The sequence below is a fragment of the Mobula hypostoma genome, chromosome 3 (assembly GCF_963921235.1).
Source record: "Mobula hypostoma chromosome 3, sMobHyp1.1, whole genome shotgun sequence".
Lineage (NCBI taxonomy): Eukaryota > Metazoa > Chordata > Chondrichthyes > Myliobatiformes > Myliobatidae > Mobula > Mobula hypostoma.
Genome location: NC_086099.1, coordinates 217,735,489 through 217,755,039, shown reverse-complemented (window position 1 = coordinate 217,755,039; position 19,551 = coordinate 217,735,489). Strand labels below are relative to the sequence as shown.

Sequence of the window (19,551 nt, the reverse complement as noted above, 5' to 3'; positions counted from 1 at the left end):
TGTTAACGAGAGAGGTCCAAGGAGAATGGTCAGACTGATTCCAGGAAGGCGACAGCAACTCAAATAACCACGCGTTACAACAGTGGTGTGCAGAACCTCTCTGAATATACAACATGTCGAACCACGAAGTGGATGGGCTACAGCAGCAGCAGACCATGAACACACACTGGGTGGTCACTTTATTGGGCATGGGAGGTGCCCACTGAGTGTATAGTCCTCATGATTTTATATAAAGTCACCCCTCAGGCTCCTTCACTTCAGGGAAAACAGTCCCAGCCTATCCCAGCAACACACATCAAAGTTGCTGGTGAACGCAACAGGCCGGCCAGCATCTCTAGGAAGAGGTACAGTCGACGTTTTGGGCCGAGACCCTTCGTCAGGACTAACTGGAAGAAGAGCTAGTAAGAGATTTGAAAGTGGGAGAGGGAGATCCAAAATGATAGGAGAAGACAGGAGGGAGAGGGATGGAGCCAAGAGCTGGACAGTTGATAGGCAAAAGGGATATGAGAGGATCATGGGACAGGAGGCCCAGGGAGAAGGAAAAGGGGGGGGGAACCCAGAGGATGGGCAAGGGGTATAGTGAGAGGGACAGGGATCTGCTCTCACCCCATCCTCCCACCACCCCACTAGGAATAGGGTTCCCCTTGTCCTCACCTACCTCCCCACCAGTGTCCGTGTCCAACATATTATTCTCCGTAACTTCCGCCACCTCCAGTGGGATCCCACCACTAAGCACATCTTTCCCTCCCCACCCCCCGCTTTCAGCAGGGATCGCTCCCTACGCAACTCCCTTGTCCATTCGTTCCCCCCATCCCTCCCCACTGATCTCCCTCCTGGCACTTATCCTTGTAAGCGGAACAAGTGCTACACATGGCCCTTACACTTTTACATTCAGGGCCCCAGACAGTCCTTCCAGGTGAGGCATCACTTCACCTGTGAGTCAGCTGGGGTGATATACTACGTCCGGTGCTCCCGATGCGGCCTTCTATATATTGGTGAGACCTGATGCAGACTGGGAGATCGTTTCGCTGAACACCTACACTCTGTCTGCCAGAGAAAGCAGGATCTCCCAGTGGCCACACATTTTAATTCCACATCCCATTCCCATTCTGATATGTCTATCCACGGCCACCTCTACTGTAAAGATGAAGCCACACTCAGGTTGGAGGAACAACACCTTATATTCCGTCTGGGTAGCCTCCAACCTGATGGCATGAACATTGACTTCTCAAACTTCAGCTAATGCCCCACCTCCCCCTCATACCCCATCCGTTATTTATTTATATACACACATTCTTTTTCTCTCTCTCCTTTTTCTCCCTCTGTCCCTCTGACTATACCCCTTGCCCATCCTCTGGGTTCCCCCCCTCCCTCTTTTCCTTCTCCCTGGGCCTCCTGTCCCATGATCCTCTCATATCCCTTTTGCCAATCCACTGTCCAGCTCTTGGTTCCATCCCTCTCCCTCCTGTCTTCTCCTATCATTTTGGATCTCCCCTTCCCGCTCCCACTTTCAAATCTCTTACTAGCTCTTCCTTCAGTTAGTCCCGTCTAAGGGTCTCGGCCCGAAACGTCAATTGTACTTCTTCCTAGAGATGCTGCCTGGCCTGCTGCGTTCACCAGCAACTTTGATGTGTGTTGCTTGAATTTCCAGCATCTGCAGAATTCCTCGTGCCAGCCTATCCCAGTCTTGCCTTATAACTCTACCCACCCAGTCACGCTAACATCCCTGTAAACAACACATCATTAGCAAACAAAAACCCCCTGAAAGTCGATCCAGTTGTAGCTTCAATCAATTAAATATTTTTTTAAAAATACTTCTTGAACATACCAGAGTTAATAGACTCTCTCCGAGCCATTGCTGAGTGAGACAGTAAACGCCTCCCCTTTAATTCCTGCAGCTAGAAAAAGAAAAGAAAAAAGAAAAAATAATAAGTAATGATTATAAGTGTAATTAACACCAGAATGAAGATGCTGCAGGTACCACGCCAATTACTGGGCATGTTATAGAGTTGGCGACAACCGGCGGCACCTCCAGCTGCTGTGATATGGCCGCACGTCGCTGCACAACCGTGCGGGACACGTCGCTCCATTGTCTCGCAGCAGAGGGCGCCAGAGGGCCAGGCCGCCGGGAAACTTGAAAACCTTCAATCCAACTGCAGTACAGTGGATGTATATTTGGAATCATAAGTCGCTGTGTCAGAGAAAGTTGTTTCCTATCGTTATTTTTTCCTCCAGCAATGCTCAAAGTTACATCGCTCTTTTAAAATGTACGATCTAATTTAAAAATCCTCTATTTCACGCCTGAATTCAAACAATTTTAGAACAAAACCAGAATGTGGGAAAAAAAGCTCTTTCTAGCATTTTCTGTGCTTTTTTTTTCCTGTTTCCCAGTACCCACTGTATTTTGCTTTTTCACGAACAGTTTTTGATCCTTTTACTTTAGAGCGCAGCTACAGTTTAGTTGAAGCGTAAAAAGAACTCTACACCGACTCAGGCAACTTCTGTGAAAATCAGTGAAGCCGAGTTAGTGGTTCAGGGCGATGGGTTTTCATCAGAACTTCTCTCTGTGTTGGTTTGACAATGTAAAAATCGAACACATTGGCTGTGTCACGAGTTCCTCCTGATCGTTAATCAGTGGAATGTAAACATCCGGGTTTGGTGCCTTTAGGGGCAAAACATATTCAAGCAATCCGTAAACACGAAGTATGGTGCACTTACAATCCAAGAAACAAAAATAGGAACACTACTCCGATTTAGAAGACACATAACTGTGAGACTGTGACAGATGCGCGAGCAGGGCCGCTGCCTCGGGAGGACTGAGGCAGGAGGGTTGGGGTGGCGGGGGGGAGTACCATGGGAGGACCGATGCGGGAGGAGAAGAGGGAGCTGCCGCAGGAGGACCAAGGCGGGAGGGTTGGTGTGGGGGTGGGGGGGGGAGTACCGTGGGAGGACTGAGGCGGGAGAGGAGGGGGGGCGCTACCGCGGGAGGACCGAGGCGGGAGAGGAGGGGGGGCGCTACCGCGGGAGGACCGAGGCGGGAGAGGAGGGGGGGGCGCTACCGCGGGAGGACCGAGGCGGGAGTTGGGGGGGCGCTAACGCGGGAGGACCGAGGCGGGAGCGGAGGGGGGCGCTACCGCGGGAGGACCGAGGCGGGAGAGGAGCGGGGCGCTACCGCGGGAGGACCGAGGCGGGAGAGGAGCGGGGCGCTACCGCGGGAGGACCGAGGCGGGAGAGGAGGGGGACGCTACCGCGGGAGCACCGAGGCGGGAGAGGAGGGGGGCGCTACCGCGGGAGGACCGAGTCGGGGATGGGGGCGCTACCGCGGGAGGACCGAGGCGGGAGAGGAGGGGGGCACTACCGCGGGAGGACTGAGGCGGGGATGGGGGCGCTACCGCGGGAGGACCGAGGCGGGAGAGGAGGGGGGGCGCCACCGCGGTTGGACCGAGGCGGGAGAGGAGGGGGGCGCCACCGCGGTTGGACCGAGGCGGGAGAGGAGGGGGGCGCCACCGCGGTTGGACCGAGGCGGGAGAGGAGGGGGGCGCCACCGCGGTTGGACCGAGGCGGGAGAGGAGGGGGGCGCTACCGCGGGAGGACCGAGGCGGGAGAGGAGGGGGCGCCACCGCGGGAGGACCGAGGCGGGGATGGGGGCGCTACCGCGGGAGGACCGAGGGGGGAGAGGAGGGGGCGCCACCGCGGGAGGACCGAGGCGGGAGAGGTGGGGGGCGCCACCGCGGGAGGACCGAGGCGGGGATGGGGGCGCCACCGCGGGAGGACCGAGGCGGGGATGGGGGCGCCACCGCGGGAGGACCGAGGCGGGGATGGGGGCGCTACCGCGGGAGGACCGAGGCGGGGATGGGGGCGCTACCGCGGGAGGACCGAGGCGGGGGTGGGGGCGCTACCGCGGGAGGACCGAGGCGGGGATGGGGGCGCTACCGCAGGAGGACCGAGGCGGGCATGGGGGCACTACCGCGGGAGGAGCGCTCCATCTCTCGGTGAAGCTGGGGTTCGGAGCGGGGAACTGAAGCGACGATGGGCGGTTCTCAGAGCACTGACATCCCCAGTGGGGGCAACGAGGGCTTCCACGTCCACGGGGTGGGTAAGAGGGAGCTTGGACCGGTGCCGCGGGAGGGGATGGCGGAGGAACCTTCTGCGGACAGGGGTGGGAGGAGTGCCGGCGTGGCAGCTGATAGAGGCCGGGTCATGGTAGACCAGTGGCTGGGGGGGAGCCTGGACCGCGGCCACCGCTGTCACCCAGTGACCCCTCGTTAATCCTTCTCAAACAAATTAAAAGTTTGTTTGAGTTTTGCTGCTTTCTACAAAACATGTCTTTCCTTCCAACTCGGCAAAGATTCAGCAAGCGTGAGCTTTGTGCTGACTGAGCTACATAACATCATTATGAAATCAAACCTGTAGCTAACCGGTTGCAGTTCTCATTTATAGACTGTTTCCAAGTACCTAAGCTAACTTTTGTGGTCTCTATTAATAGTTTCTGGTTGATGTGGGAACATTGGTATTGGTGAATTTATTTCAAAATGTTTAATACAGTGAAAAGCAGGAGTGGTGGAGGCACTCTGTTGATGTGGCATCTATGTTATGGAAAGCAGAGCAAGTTGAATCAGCTAAGTAGATGAGCACAATTAGTCAACTATTAACGTGAAATTGTCATCCTGTCCTGCAAGCTGTGTCATTTGCAGTTTTTAAACTTTTACCTGCGTACCCAAGGCCAAGCAGTGATCTCAGTGCAAGCCTTTGGCATCTCCTCTCTGATCTGAAAAACTTCTACCTTATGCTTCCTGTCCCTTCGTAAACTTTATACCCATGTTGCTAGAGCTGCCTGTATTCCATTACTTTCTTTGTATTAATCCTATTGTAGTGTCATATTAATAGATATCCAATTCAGAATCAGATTTAATATCACCGGTATATGTCGTGAAGTTTGTTAACTTTACGGCAGCAGTACATCGTAATACTTGATAAATAAAAAGAAAAAACTGAGTTACATTAAGGGTATATGTGTATTAAGTTGTTACATTAAATAGGCAGTGCAAATACAAAAATGGAAAAAGTAGTGAGGTAGTGTTCATGGGTTCAATATCCATTCAGAAATCATATGGCAGAGGGGAAGAAACATTGAGTGTGTGTATTCCGGCTTCTGTCCTTCCTTCCTGACAGTAAAATTGTGAAGGGGACATGTCCTGGGTGGTGGGGATCCTAAGGCACTGCTCCTTGAAGATGTTTTAGATACTACAGAAACCAATACCCATCATGGAGCTGACGAATTTTACAAATTTCTGCAGCTTATTTCAATCTTGCGCTGTACCCTCCCCCCACCCCGCATACCTCACGGTGATGCAGCCAGTCAGAATGCTCTCCACTCTTCACGGTACATCTGTAGAAGTTTTCCAGTATTTTAGTTGACAAACCAAATCTCCTCAAACTCCCAATGAAATATAGCCACTGTCTTGCCTTCTTTATAGCTGCATCAATATGTTGCATCTAGGTCAGGTCCTCAGAGATATTGACAGCAAGGAACTTGAAGTTGCTCCGTCTCTCCACTTCTGATCCCGCTACATAAGATATCAGCTACATTTCCCTCTTAGTTTGTACGTTCTCCCTCTGAGTGCATGGGTTTCCTCCCATGTACTAATTATGAAGTTAGTTGGTCGTTGTAAATTGTCCCGTGATTAGGCTAGGGTTAAATTGGGGATCGCTGGGCAATGCAGCTTGAAGGGGTGGAAGGGCTTATTCTGCGCTGTATCTCAGTAAATAAATAAATAAATACTTTGTCAAGGATTTGCCAGGAACTGAGGTTTCAATAGATAAAGGCAGTCTGAAGTGCTGGGCTTCATAAGTTTTGCTCAGTACTGTATTTGTCAATGTGGAGGGGAGAGAGTTTGTAAATCTGGTGGAAGCACAGGATGTTGACAATGGTGAGGGTTGGAGCACTGCGGGAGGGTGTGGGACCGTTGGCGGAGGAGGAGTGCCAGGGGCTGCGGGGGGGGGGGGTGTGTGTGGCACGGGTGCAGACTCACCCAGCCCTGAGACACCAGGCAGGGTTATTTGATTCCAAATTGATCATTACAGAATATCTCTCTGGTGCTTCTCTCTCCCTTCCCCATTTCCCAACCATGATTCCCCTCTCCCTGACCCCCTTCCCACTCTCAGTCCACAATAGAGACCCATTTTAGAATCAGGTTTATCATCGTTCACATATGTCATGAATGTTTTTTTGCAGCAGTATGATGTAATACATAAAATTTCTACAGTGCTGTGCAAAAGTCTGATGCACCCCAGCTATATATATATGCCTAGGGCATTTGCACAGTACTACAGGTGGAGAATGATGGAATGCAACATGTAAAAGAGGGAAATAAAAGTAGGATTTTATCTGTACAACCTGAAGTCAACTTCTGTTCAAAGGGTACTTTTGAAAGATTAAAACAGGAAGGAACACAGTAATAAACAACAGGAATTCTGCAGATGCTGGAAATTCAAGCAACACACATAAAAGTTGCTGGTGAACGCAGCAGGCCAAGCAGCATCTCTAGGAAGAGATGCAGTCGACGTTTCAGGCCAAGACCCTTCGTCAGGAACACAGTAATGGTCATTTTGCACTGAATGGAGTCCAGGGAACTATACGTGCAGGATTTTGAACTGGGCAGTGACTGGCTGATCTGAAGCAGTGGAGCACGAAGTACTCATGGAAAGTCGGCGTTGGTGGTTTCTGATGTAGATTATTCTGTCAATGGGGAGATATTTCAGAAATCCAAGGTGGAAAAGTACTTGGGTGTCCCTTTTCAGGGTTAGTTTACAGTCTGAGTCGAGAGAAGGTAAAGGCATTGTTACTACTTATTTTGAGAGAACTAGAATATAAAGGCAAGGAGATACTGCTGAGGATTTATGAGGTGTTGGTCAGACTGCATTTGGACAATTGTGAGCAGTTTTGGGCCCCGTATCGAAGGAAGAATGTGCTGTCCCTGGCGAGGATCCAAAGGACGATCAGGAACATAGAAATCCTACAGTACAATACAGGCCCTTCGGTCCACAATGCTGTGCCAAACATGTATTTACTTTAGAAATTACCTGGGGTAACCCATAGCCTTTTTTTTTTAAGCCCCATTTACCTATCCAGTAGTCTCTTAAAAGACCCTATCGTATTCGTATCCCCCGCCACTACAGTCGCTGGCAGCCCATTCCACGCACTCGCCGCTCTCTGCTTAAAAAAACTTACCCCTGACATCTCCTCTGTATCTACTTCCAAGCACCTTAAAACTATGCCCTCTCGTGCTAGCCATTTCAGCCCCGGGGAAAAGCCTCTGACTATCTACACGATCAATGCCTGTCATCATCTTATATACCTCTATCAGGTCATCTCTCATCCTCCGTCAGTCCAAGGAAAAAAAGCCAAATTCACTCAACCGATTCTCGTAAGGCATGCTCCCCAATCCAGGCAACTTCCTTGTAAATCTCCTCTGCACCCTTTCATTGGCTTCCACATCCTTCCTGTAGTGAGGCGACCAGAACTGAGCACAGTACTTCAAGTGGGGTCTGACCTGGATCCTGTACAACTGTAACATTACCTCTCGGCTCCTAAACTCAATCCCACGGTTGATGAAGGCCGATGTACCGTATGCTTTCTTAACCACAGAGTCAACCTACGCAGCAGCTTTGAGCGTCCTATGGACTCGGACCACAAGATTCCTCTGATCCTCCACACTGCCAAGGGTCTTACCATTAATGCTATTTTCTGCCATCATATTTGAGCTACCAAAATGAACCACCTCACACTTGTCTGGGTTGAACTCCATCTGCCACTTCTCAGCCCAGTTTTGCATCCTATCGATGTCCCGCTGTAACCTCTGACAGCCTTCCACACTATCCACAACACCCCCAACCTTTGTGTCATCAAGGCAGAAGAATGAAAGGTTTCACATATGAGGAACATTTGATATCTCTGGGCCTATCCTAGATGGAGTTTAGAAGGATGAGGGAGATGTCATTGAAACCAGCTGGATGTAGGTGGTTTGGATAGACTTGATGCGGAGAGGACATTTCCATTCGTAGGAGATTCTAGGATCCGAATAAAGGAAATGGCCATTTAGAACTGAGCTGAGGAATTTCTTCACCCAGAGTGTGATGAATCAGTGGAGGCAGAGGTTGATAGTTTCCTTATTGGTAAGGGGGTTAGGGATTACAGGGAGAAGGCAGGACAAAGGGATTGAAACGTGACCCAGTGCTAATGTCTCTCGCTCTGATGCGAGTCCAGTTTAGTGTCATCGGCACAAGAACATGTATGCATAGGTGCAAAGAAAAACTTAGTTGCAGCAGCGTCACTGGCACATAAGCAATATTAATACAGAAAACACAAATTATACACATTTTTACAAGCAAAAACACAATCAGAATTTTTTTTAGAAAATATGGTCACATAGTATGGTGCATTCATGTAGCAGTTGGTGCAATGATTTTTAGTGCTAGTGATCGGGGTTCAATTTTCACCTGCAAGGAGCTTGTATGTTCTCCCTGTGAATGCGTGGATTTCCTCCGGGTTCTCTGGTTTCTGCCCACATTCCACAGATTTACGGGTGAGGCTTAGTAAGTTGTGGGCTTGCTACAGAACGGTGCGGTAGGCACGGCGCCCCCTGCAGGCTGCCTCCAGCGCATCCTCGGACTGGGTTGGTTGTTGATGCAAACAATGCATTTCGCTGTGTATTTTGATGTACATGTAACAAATAAAGCTAATTTACACTTCACTGTAAATGTGCATTGTAGTGCAAAGTGTTCCTCTGCTCTATCGATTAGGGTTTTGTCAAATGCTTGGAGAGAAGTTGCTGTTCTTGACCTGGTGCTGTGAGACTTCAGGCTTCTATAGGTCCTCCTCGGTGGTAGCTTTGGAATATAGCATAGCTTGGGTGGTGAGGAGCTCCAGTGATGGTTGTTGCCGCCTTGTGGCAGCCCCTGCCGTAGAGACTACCAATGGTGGAGAAAGATACCCGTGATATATTGGGCAGAGTCCACTCTCTGCAGCTTCGTCCTTCGCATTTAAACTGCTGTATGAGACGATGATGCAACCAGTTAGGATACTTCCAACGGAAGAAAAGAAAGTAAACAAGCTCGGGGGCTTTCCTTGTGATTGCATCTATGATATGTGCTGGGTCTCTGATGTGTTAACACCCAGCAATTTAAATAATTTGCCTGTCTCCACCACTGATTTTCCCCAGTGTAGGTGGGCACATTCACCCTCCTTCCCTTTCTTGAAGAGATTCACTTTCTTGCAGGCATTCACAATAAAACATAAATACAATAGAATCATTGAAAAACTACACACTAAGACTGATAAACCTGTTACATACACCTGTTAGGGTGTATTCTCCAGTTACCTTATAAGGTAACTGTAGCCTTCAGCCAGGAGCAGATGTCATCAGGTGGTTCCCAACCCTCACTGAGTGTTTCGACCCTTAACCACAACACCCTCTAGTTGTTGGGCCGGCAGTGGTGGCCAAATCACTGCCCATCTGTTCCTGGCTTCCAACTCCCCTCCTCTTGCCTACTCCAAATCCAACAAAAGACTCGTTCTGCCTCTTCCCCCATCCCACGAGCTGCTTGTTTTTTGCTCCTTTCGTCCAGGCCCAGATCTGACAACAACCACCATGCTGATTTGGCTGGGAAACCTCTGCAGCCGATCTCCACAGGGAACAACCATGCCTGCCATCCCCTGTCTTTACACTCCTGCACTAAGGGCTGGTACCTCAAGGCCTTTCTCTCATGGGCCCCTTCCCATCCCTCCTCCCACGGCACAGTCAGCTCAACCAGAATTATTTTCTTGTCAACAACTAATGTGCAAAAAAAAAAGTAAATAAATAATACTGAGATCATGAGTTGTTGAAAGTGAGTCCGTAGGATGTTGGTGGTTCCACTGTCCAGTACCAGTCTTCCAAACAGGTATTCTTCTCTGAGCTCCACCTTGGCAAAACATCACCAGGAGAACAGAGGAAACAATTCAAAATCTTTCCAAAGCTCTCTTCTCATGGCAACTCCTGAGAATGCTTATCCAACACCGAGAACCTCACATCCTTTTGTGGGAAGCGCTGAGAAGCTTCAGCAAGAATAGCAGGAGTTCACTGCCTCCCAAGTGATCCACCCACCTCTCAGGCACTTCCCCCTGTTGATGGTACCTTTGGGTCTCAGGGTAGCTGCATCCACCATCTCAAGACACACAGAACCGGGGCAGAAGCAAATCAACCTTGACCTTAGTGGACTATTAAAGGAGGAGTGACATCATACTGCAAGCTCACTTCTGGAAAGCGCTAGAGAGCTATTAAAACAATCTTCACACCATCTTAAAAGATCTTCACTTCATCTGAGTATGTGATAAACTAGTTAGTGATTCCAGAGATAGCTCGTCACCATCTTGCCTAAAAATCTTTGCCTTGCCAGTGGTGCTCGGATCCCAAAAAGAGAAGGCAGTGTAATTTGTATGACCTCTAGCACCAGTTACCCCCCCATTCAATAACATTGTGGTTAATGTTTTGCCTCAATGCCACTTGCCTGCATTAACTCTTGATTCTCTCACTATATCCGTAGACATTACCTGTTAATCTGTTTTCCCAGTCTGCATTGGCAAACTTTGCATTCGTCCCTTCATAGTTATTTAAAGTCTGAAACTTGCACTGTGAGCTAATTATAAACACAAGAGATTTGTCAGATGCTGGAAATCCAGAGCAGCACACACAAAATGTTGGAGGCACGCAGTAGGTCAGGCAGTATCCATGGAAAGGAATAAACAGTTGATGTTTTGGGCCAAGACCAATCTTATTCAGACATAATGGAATTGTATATGCAGATTACAATTACTCTTCATCAGAGGATTCTTTGCAACAGGGGTTCCCAACCTTTTTATGCCAAATACCAATACCGTTAAGCAGGTTGGAAACCCCTGCTCTACAGTGAGGTCTTCAATTACCCTATTCCTTTGTTCCATGAAATAGTCTTGAAGATGCTCTTTGAGTACATCTTGAGGCTTCCATTACTAACTTGATGTGTCCAATCTGTTTGGTTTCATCCGAGTGCCGCGGTTTCCTCACACGTTTCAAGGACGTACAGTTAGCATTAGGTTTAGTGGGTTGTGGACGTGCTATGATACTGCCCCTAGGACAATCCTCAGACTGCGTTGGTCGTCAACGTAAACAGTGCATTGCACAGTATATTTGGATATATATGTGACAAATAAGGCTATAAAAAGTACATTGTAGTGTGTAGTGGTCATAGTGTTGCTTTGATTAGTGCTTTGCCAGTTAGTTGAAGGGAAGTAGCTGTTCTTGAACCTGATGGTGTGTGACTTCAGGCTTCTGCACCTCCTGCCCAATGGTAGTCATGAAGAGATGGAGTGGGCCAGATGGTGGAGATCTTTGATGATAGATGTTGCGGATGGTGGAGAAAGATGTGATGTATTGGGCAGAGTCCGCTGCTCTCTCTACAGCCTTTTTCTTCACATTTGAGTGGCTCTTCTAGACCATGATGCAGCCAGTTAGGATACTTCTTCAACTTTGTCTCTCTGTGAAAATTAAAGTCACCCACCGTTATTCCTTACAAGCTCCTATTTTTAATTTATCCTTTGTCTGATAGATTACCAGCTACTTGAGAACCCACCAATAGACGACCCCCTGGAAGAACATTGTACTTGACTGGAGTGATTGCATTACCACTACTTTAGATTAGCACTAGAGAGTTCTTTCCCTTGCTGTTTATCTTCTCCACCCAGTCTGATTCATCATCTTGATATTCTGAGCCAAAGTAATTTATTTCTACCTCATTGATTTAGTCATAGAACACTGCAGCACAGAAACAGGCCCTTCGGCTCGTCTAGTCCATGCCAATTTATTAATCAGTCTTCTGCCATCGACCTGCACACGCACCATAGCCCTCCATATCTATTGAAATCGAACCAGAATCCACCACTTCCACTGACTGCTCAGTCCACACTCTCATCCTTTGTTAACAATAGTACCCACCCCCTTTTGTATTTTGCCTATGAGTCATGAGCAATAGAACAGGGAAATAAGCCCTTACACCCACTGAATCTGCATCAGCCACTCATTTGCACTGCACCAATGTTAATCCTTTTATTTTTTATGCTTCTGAAATGTCAAGTACTCAAGAACGTTTAGTCCTTTACCGTAGTCACTTTCCACCGCTTCTCTTAATGACCTTTGGATCATTCCCATTACATCTACTTGTGTGCTAAGTTTGTTTAAATAGTTGTTACTGTGACATGCATTCAGATAAAGAGCCTTTAACATTGTATTTTTCCCATTTTCCCCTTCTTGATATTTCTAGGTGCATCCTTGTGTTTGTCCACTATGTTCCTTCCTGTCGAACCCTGGTTGTTATTGCCTTGTCTTTTCTCTGATCTTTGCCTTTGCCCAATTTTCTTTCCCAGTCCCCATATTTCATGACTTCCCCAAGTGTTTTGAATGCCAATTAATCTCAATCATGAACCTATCCAATGCATGGAGTATGTACAACACATCTCTCTATAAATGGGAAAGGCTACGAAGCGTAAATGGTTTTGCCCTGATCCTTTGGCATTGTAAATTCAAGTCTGCAATTGGAAATTTATATTCATTTAATGAACGAGTTAGGATTAATAATAATAACCATTGAGCTACCAGATTGATCTTCTAGTGAGGTTAATGGTCTTGGATGAATAAAATAAGTTCACAAAATGAATTATTAAAAATTATAATTATACACTCAGTGGCTACTTTATCAGGTATGTCTGTACACTTGTACACTTGCTTGTTAATGCAAATAACTAATCAGCTAGTTATCTGGCAGCAACTCAATACATAAAAGCATGAAGACATGGCCAAAAGTATTCAGACCAAACGTTAGAATGGGGAAGAAATATGATTTAAGTAACTTTGACATGGAATGATTGTTGATGCCAGATGGGTGGTTTGAATATCTCAGAAACTGCTGATTGCCTGGGTTTTTCACGCACAACAGTCTCTAGAGTTTACAGAGAATGGTGCGAAAACAAACAAAAAACATCCAGCAGTTCTGTGGGCAAAAAAGCCTTGTTAATGAGAGAGGTTAGAGGTGAATGGCTAGACTGGTTCAAGCTGTCCGGAAGGCAACAGTAACTCAAAAAACCGTATTACAACAGTGACATAGAAGAACAGTCTCCGTCATCAAAGGTCCTCACTACCCAGCTCATGTCCTTTTTTTCGTTGCTGCCATCAGGTAGAAGGTACAAATGCCTCAGGACTTGCACCACCTGGTTCAAGAAGACCAGAAGACATAAAAGCAGAATTAGGCCATTTGACCCATCGAGTCTGCTCCACCATGCAATTATGGCTGATCCTTTTCTCCCCGTAACCTTTGATGCCATGTCCAATCAAGAACCTATCAATCTCTGCCTTAAATACATTTAATGACCTGGCCTCTTCAGCTGCCTGTGGTAACAAATTCCACAAATTCACCACCCTCTGGCTAATGAAATTTCTCCGCATCTCTTTTTTAAATGGATGCCCCTCTATTCTGAGGCTGTGCCCTCTTGTCCTAGACTCCCCCACAATGGGAAACATCCTTTCCATATCTACGCTGTCTAGGCCTTCCAACATTCAGAAGGTTTCAGTGAGATCCCCCTCATTCTTCTGAATTCCAGCATTCCTCGTATGATAACCCTTTAATTCCCAGTATCATCTTCATGAGCCTTCTCCATCTTCCAACATTGTATTTCATTTGCCACTCTTCTGCCCGTTCTCCTAATTTGTCTAAGTCCCTCTGCAGCCTTCCTGTTTCCTCAACACTACCTGTCTTTCAACCAATCTTAATATCATCTGCAAATGTGACAACAAAGACATCTATTCCATCACCTAAATCATTGATAGGAAAGGTACATCGCATCCGGAGTTTCTCCAGTTAGCGGATGATTTCCCTCCATGCCTCTCTGAAGTAGTGGGGAACCGCGTACGAGGCAAGTTACAGCAGTGGTTTGCCATTGCCTTCTGCCGGGTGAGTTTCCAAAGAGATCACCAGCTCGTAACCCAGCACGGATGGAAAGCATGTAAGGGAGCTGGCTGGATTCGAACTTGAGACCTTTCATCCTGAAGTCCGGCACTGATGCCACTATGCCACCAGCCGGGTCAAATCATTGATATACAGCATAGAAAGATGCAGTCCCAACACCGACCCCTGTGGGACATCACTAGTCACTGGCAGCCAACCAGAAAAAAGATCCTTTTATTCCCACTTGCTGCCTCCCACCAATCAGCCAATGCTCTAACCATGTTAGTAACTTTCCTGTAATACCACGGGCTCTTAACTTGGTAAGCAGCCTTGTGGGAGGCATCTTGTCAAAGGCCTTCTGAAGGTCCAACTATACAACATCCACTGCATCCCCTTTATCTATCCTAATTGTAATCTCCTCAAAGAATTCCAACAGGTTCATCAGGCAAGAATTTCCCTTAAGGAAGCCATGCTGACTTTGACCTATCTTGCCCTGTGTCACCAAATACTCTATAATCTCATAGTTAACAATTGACTTCAACATCTTCTCAACCACTGAGGTCAGGCTAACTTTTGATTAATAGGACTGGATGTTACAATCCCTAAAGTTTCTGCACTGCACTTGACTTGAATGGAAGTAGTTCTTAAAGATGACCACTAGATGATGTTGTTTCCATTACGACACATCTTCAGTCGTGTACCTTGACATCACTGGGTGTTTCGGCCTTTTATCACAAGGCTGCCTCGGCCGAGGCAGGCCCACCTCAGGCTGATCAGACCTTGGTGTGTGTCACACGGTTCGTCTCCAGATGGTCACTTGGCAGCCCAGACAGCATCCCTTCTCTTCAGCCACAGCCAGTAACTGCTCATTTCAGCGGCATTAGCAAGTACTTTGATTGCCTTCCTAAGGGCCTGCCCTCTGACTCCTACTTCCCTCGGCAGCCTTACGGTGGAACTTGCTACAAAACCCCTGAACCCCACCTCAACTGGGCGCACTTTTACGTTCCGGCCTCGCTCCTTTGCTTCAACTGCAAGGTTGGCATATTGCAGCCTTTTCTGTTCGTAAGCCTCATCCACAGCATCCTCCCAGGGGACCGTCAGGTCAATGATAAAGACGCGCTGACGGGAGTTGGACCAAAGGAACAGGTCAGGCCGCAGGTCGGTCGTTGCAATTTCAGAAGGGAAGGTTCTAGCCTAAATCAACACGCATTTCCCAGTCCCTGGCTGCACTCAGTGGGCATGAGTCGTGAGGCAAGGGGTTAGCCCCCGGTTTCTCTCCTTCCCGGATGAAGGATGGTAGTTGTGGGACTGTTGTCTGGGCATTGAGAGGCCTGGCGTTGGTGGTTACTCTCTTACACTCAAGTTCAGCTGTCAAACACCTCAACACTTGGTTGTGTCGCCAGGTGTATCTGCCTTGTGTTAGGCTGGTCTTGCAACCGATCAAGATGTGCTTGAGGGATGCTGGATCCTCTCCCAGCCAAAGACTTAGGTTTGTAGGAGAGGGCAGGACATCATATGTTGCTCTGATGATGAAGCTCAATCTGTTTGACTCCATGCTCCACAGCTCACTCCATGTGATTTTCCTCCTCTCAACACCCTCCCACCTCGTCCAGCAGCCTTGCTTGGCTTGGGACATTGCTTTGGCACACCTGGCTGCTGCTTCTTGGAGGCGCACCACCTCCACCACCAGTTGCCGGCGTTCAGTTGTAGTAGCCTTTTGCCAGGTAGGTTTCATCACTCCAAGGCCAAAGCCTTGTCTGCCCTGTTGGACATAGCCCACTATGTCCTGGTGTCGGAGGGCGGCTTCTGTGTCCGGTACTGCTGCGGCTGGGGTCCATTTCTTCCCTGTTGCTAGAGCAGGAGCAATGCCTCTTATGATTGGGTCCCGAGATTTTTTGAGTGTCATTTCCAGCCTTGCTTTGGCACATTTGTATTCCTCCACCAGGCTAGAAATTGGCAGAGAAAGGGCTCCGTTCCCATAAAGTCCTATGCTGCTATAATTTCCTTTCTTAAAGAGTGGAGTGACATTTGCAACTTTCCAGTCACCTGGAACTATGCCAGAGTCCAATGATTTCTGAAAGATCATTACCAATGCCTCCACAATCTCTACCGCTACCTCTTTCAGAACCCTAGGGTGCAGATAATCTGGTCCGGGTAACTTATGTACCTTTAGGTCTTTCAGCTTTTTGAGCACCTTCTCTCTTGTAATGGTAACTGCACTCTCTTCTCTTCCCTCACACCCTTCAACACCTGGCACACTGCTAGTATATTCCACAGTGAAGACTGATGCAAAATACTCATTTAGTTCATCTACCATCTCCTTGTCCCCAGTTATAATTTCTCTGGCCTCATTTTCCACTCCCATCTCTCTTTTATTTTTACCTACTTGAAAAAGTTTTGACTATCCACTTTGATATCATTTGCTAGCTTGCTTTCATATTTCATCTTTTCCCTCCTAATGACTCTTTTAATTGCTCTCTGAAGGTTTTTAAAACTTCCTCTTGTCAGCCACAGTGGTACTATTTTCCCATTTGAGTATTTCTTCGTTTTTTTGAATACATCTATCCTGCACCTTCCTCATTTTTCCCAGAAACTCGTGCCATTGCTGTCCTGCCAGTAACTCCTTCCAATCTACTTTGGCCAACTCCTCTCTTATACCACTGTAATTTCCCTTTCTCCACAGAAATACTGCCACATCAGACTTTACTTTCACCCTATCAAATTTCAAGTTGAACACAATCATATTGTGATCACTGTCTCCTCAGAGTTCTTTTACCTTAAGCTCCCTAATCACCTCCGGTTCATTACATCAGGGGTCCCCAACCTTCTTTGTACTGCGGACCAGTTTATTATTGACAATATTCTTGCGGACCGACCGACCGGGGGTGGGGGGGGGGGGTGTAGGGTTGCCAACGAACAAGAGTAGCAGTCAAATACGGGACACTTGTGTTTACACTGAGGAAGACTACCATGACCATGAAGCCTTGTGCAGGATCTGTGTGCGCATGCGTGACGTGTACGTGCTGATTTTTTTCTCTACAAATCGTTTTTGGCGATTCTGTTCAGTGAAACTACACTGTACGTACATTATTTCTACTTTATATAGGCTGTGTGTTTATCATATCATTCCTGCTTTTACTCTCTGTTAGTGTTATTTTAGGTTTTATGTGTTACTTGGTATGACTTGGTCGGTTATTTTTTGGGTCTGGGAATGCTCAAAAATTTTACCCATGTAAATTAATGGTAATTATTCTTTACTCCATTTTGGCACAAAAGGTTTCATGGGAACGCTCTACCTTAGCAGGGAAATACGGGACAAGGGAGGTCCGGTATGAGAGAAACCAATTTAGCCCAATATACGGGATGTCCTGGCAAATCAGGACAGTTGGCAACCCTGGGGGGAGCAGTGTTAATCACAACCGGAATATAGGTGATACGTCAACTATAAGTCACTTATAAGTGGCTAATACACTCAATTTCGTTTCTAAAAGGGTTTATCTAACGAATTTAATATTAAACACACACCGCATATTTTCCTAGCGTGAGTAATATGGTAAGTCAATTATAAGTCACTTATAAGTCAATAGCATCATAACATTTTAAGTAACATTTGGATATTAAACACAGTGCATATTTTCCCCATCTGAACATATAAAATCATTGCAACACACCAATATCGCTGAATCAGTGGGAGCCCTGGGCTTGTTTCCCTGCAACAAGACAGTCCCATCGAGGGGTGATGGGAGACAGTGATACTCGAAGGGGGTTCCTTATGTCCAGTCTATTCCGCAATTTGGTTTCCGTTACATTCATCGCAGAGATATGTTGGAAATGGAAGCAACGTTTTCAGTGCTTCCGTGGCTATCTCAGGATATTCAGCCTTGATTTTGATCCAGAATGCCGGCAGAGATGTTATGTCAAACATATTTTTCAGCCCGTCATCATTTGCAAGCTCGAGGAGTTGATCTTCTTCCTGCGCTGACATGGATGAACTCGCGTGCATTCAAATTCAACAATGGGCGTGACAGGGAATGAGGAAAGGTGCACCTGACCCATATCGTTTCCTCGCAGCCCGGTAACACATGTTTTGCGGCCCGGTGGTTGGGGACCGCTGCATTACATAACACCCACTCCAGTATAGCAATCCCTGAGTAGGCTCAACAACAAACTGCTCTAAAATGCCATCTTGTAGGCATTCAACAAACTCACTCTCTTGAGGTCCATTATCAACCTGATCTTCCCAATTGTTGGAATCACTCAGGAGTATCATAGCATTTCCATTTTGACTCACCTTTTCTATTTCCTGTTGTAATCTATGGTTCACATCCCAGCTACTGTTGGGAGGCCTGTGTACAACTGCCCTCAGGGTCCTTTTACCCTTGGAGTTTCTTTACTCAACCCACAAGGATTCAACATCTTCTGATCCTATTTTTCTACTGATTTGATGCCATTCTTTGCCAGCAGAGCCACGTCAGCCCCTTTGCCTACGCTCCTATCTCTCCGATACAACATGTAACCTTCAGCCACAATTCAGTGATGGCCACACCAGTGTACTTGACAATCTGTAATAGCGCAACAAGATCATCCACCATATTTTTTATACTCTGTGAATTGAGATATAACACTTTAAGTACTGTATTTGCTACCATTTTTGATTCTGCATCCCTAATGCACTGGTACTCACCCTGCTGGCTGCAGTTTTGTCCTGTCATATGCCTGCTCTTCCTAACAGTCTGATTGCATGCTGCCTTTTTTTTTTACCATCCATCCTATCCTGAGTTCCTTCACTCCGGTTCCAATCCCCCTGCCAAATTAGTTTAAACCCTCCCCAACATCTCTAAAAACCTGCCTGCGAGAATATTGGTCCCCCTCGGGTTCAGGTGCAATCCATTACTTTTGTACAGGTTGTACCTCCCCCAGAAGAGATCCCAATAATCCAAGAACCTGGAGCCCTGCCCCCTGAACCAGCTTCTCAGCCATGTATTAATCTGCCAAATCATCCTGTTCCTACCCTCACTGGTGTGTGACACAGGCAGCAATCCAGAAATTGCTACCCTGGAGGTCCTGCTTCTCAGCTTTTTGACTAGCTCTCTAAATTCTCTTTTCTGGACCTCTTTGCTTTTCCTTTCTATGTCATTGGTATCAATAGCAGACATCTGGCTGCTCTCCCTCTCCCTCCAAAATGCTGTGGATGCTATCCGCGACATCCCTGACCCTGGCACCTGGGAGGCAGCATACTATTCGGGTGTCCCGTTCATGTCCACAGAATCACCCGTCTGTTCCCCTGACTATTGAGTCCCCTATCACTACCACTCCCCTCTTCTCCCTCTTTCATACTGCATCATGGACCCATGCTCCGTGCCAGTAACCTTGTCTCCGTGGCAATCCCCTGAGAGGTTCCTACCCTTCAACCATCAGGCTCTTGAACAAAAGGGGATAATAGCACTCACTTGCTCATCCATTGAGATGTTCCTACAGCCAATGGTCTCACTTTAAGGACTATCTTTTTATTTCATGCTCTCATTATTTATTGCTCTT

General features: G+C 47.4%; 2 protein-coding genes across 2 annotated transcripts in view; one reads left to right on the top strand and one right to left on the bottom strand.

Annotated features, from left to right (window-relative positions):
* The window catches only part of guk1a (guanylate kinase 1a), a 129,881-nt gene extending 127,032 nt beyond the window's left edge, over positions 1 to 2,849 (bottom strand). The window contains exons 1-2 of the mRNA XM_063044510.1: positions 2,719 to 2,849; positions 1,829 to 1,898 (exon numbers count right to left, since the gene is read on the bottom strand). Coding sequence (XP_062900580.1) covers positions 1,829 to 1,898; positions 2,719 to 2,766 — 118 coding nt within the window. The 5' untranslated portion in view covers positions 2,767 to 2,849. The remainder of the gene's footprint in view (positions 1 to 1,828; positions 1,899 to 2,718) is intronic.
* A 1,106-nt stretch (positions 2,850 to 3,955) lies between these two features.
* The window catches only part of LOC134344532 (Golgi reassembly-stacking protein 1-like), a 63,979-nt gene continuing 48,383 nt past the window's right edge, over positions 3,956 to 19,551 (top strand). Inside the window, exon 1 of the mRNA XM_063044495.1 lies at positions 3,956 to 4,092. Coding sequence (XP_062900565.1) covers positions 4,030 to 4,092 — 63 coding nt within the window. The 5' untranslated portion in view covers positions 3,956 to 4,029. The remainder of the gene's footprint in view (positions 4,093 to 19,551) is intronic.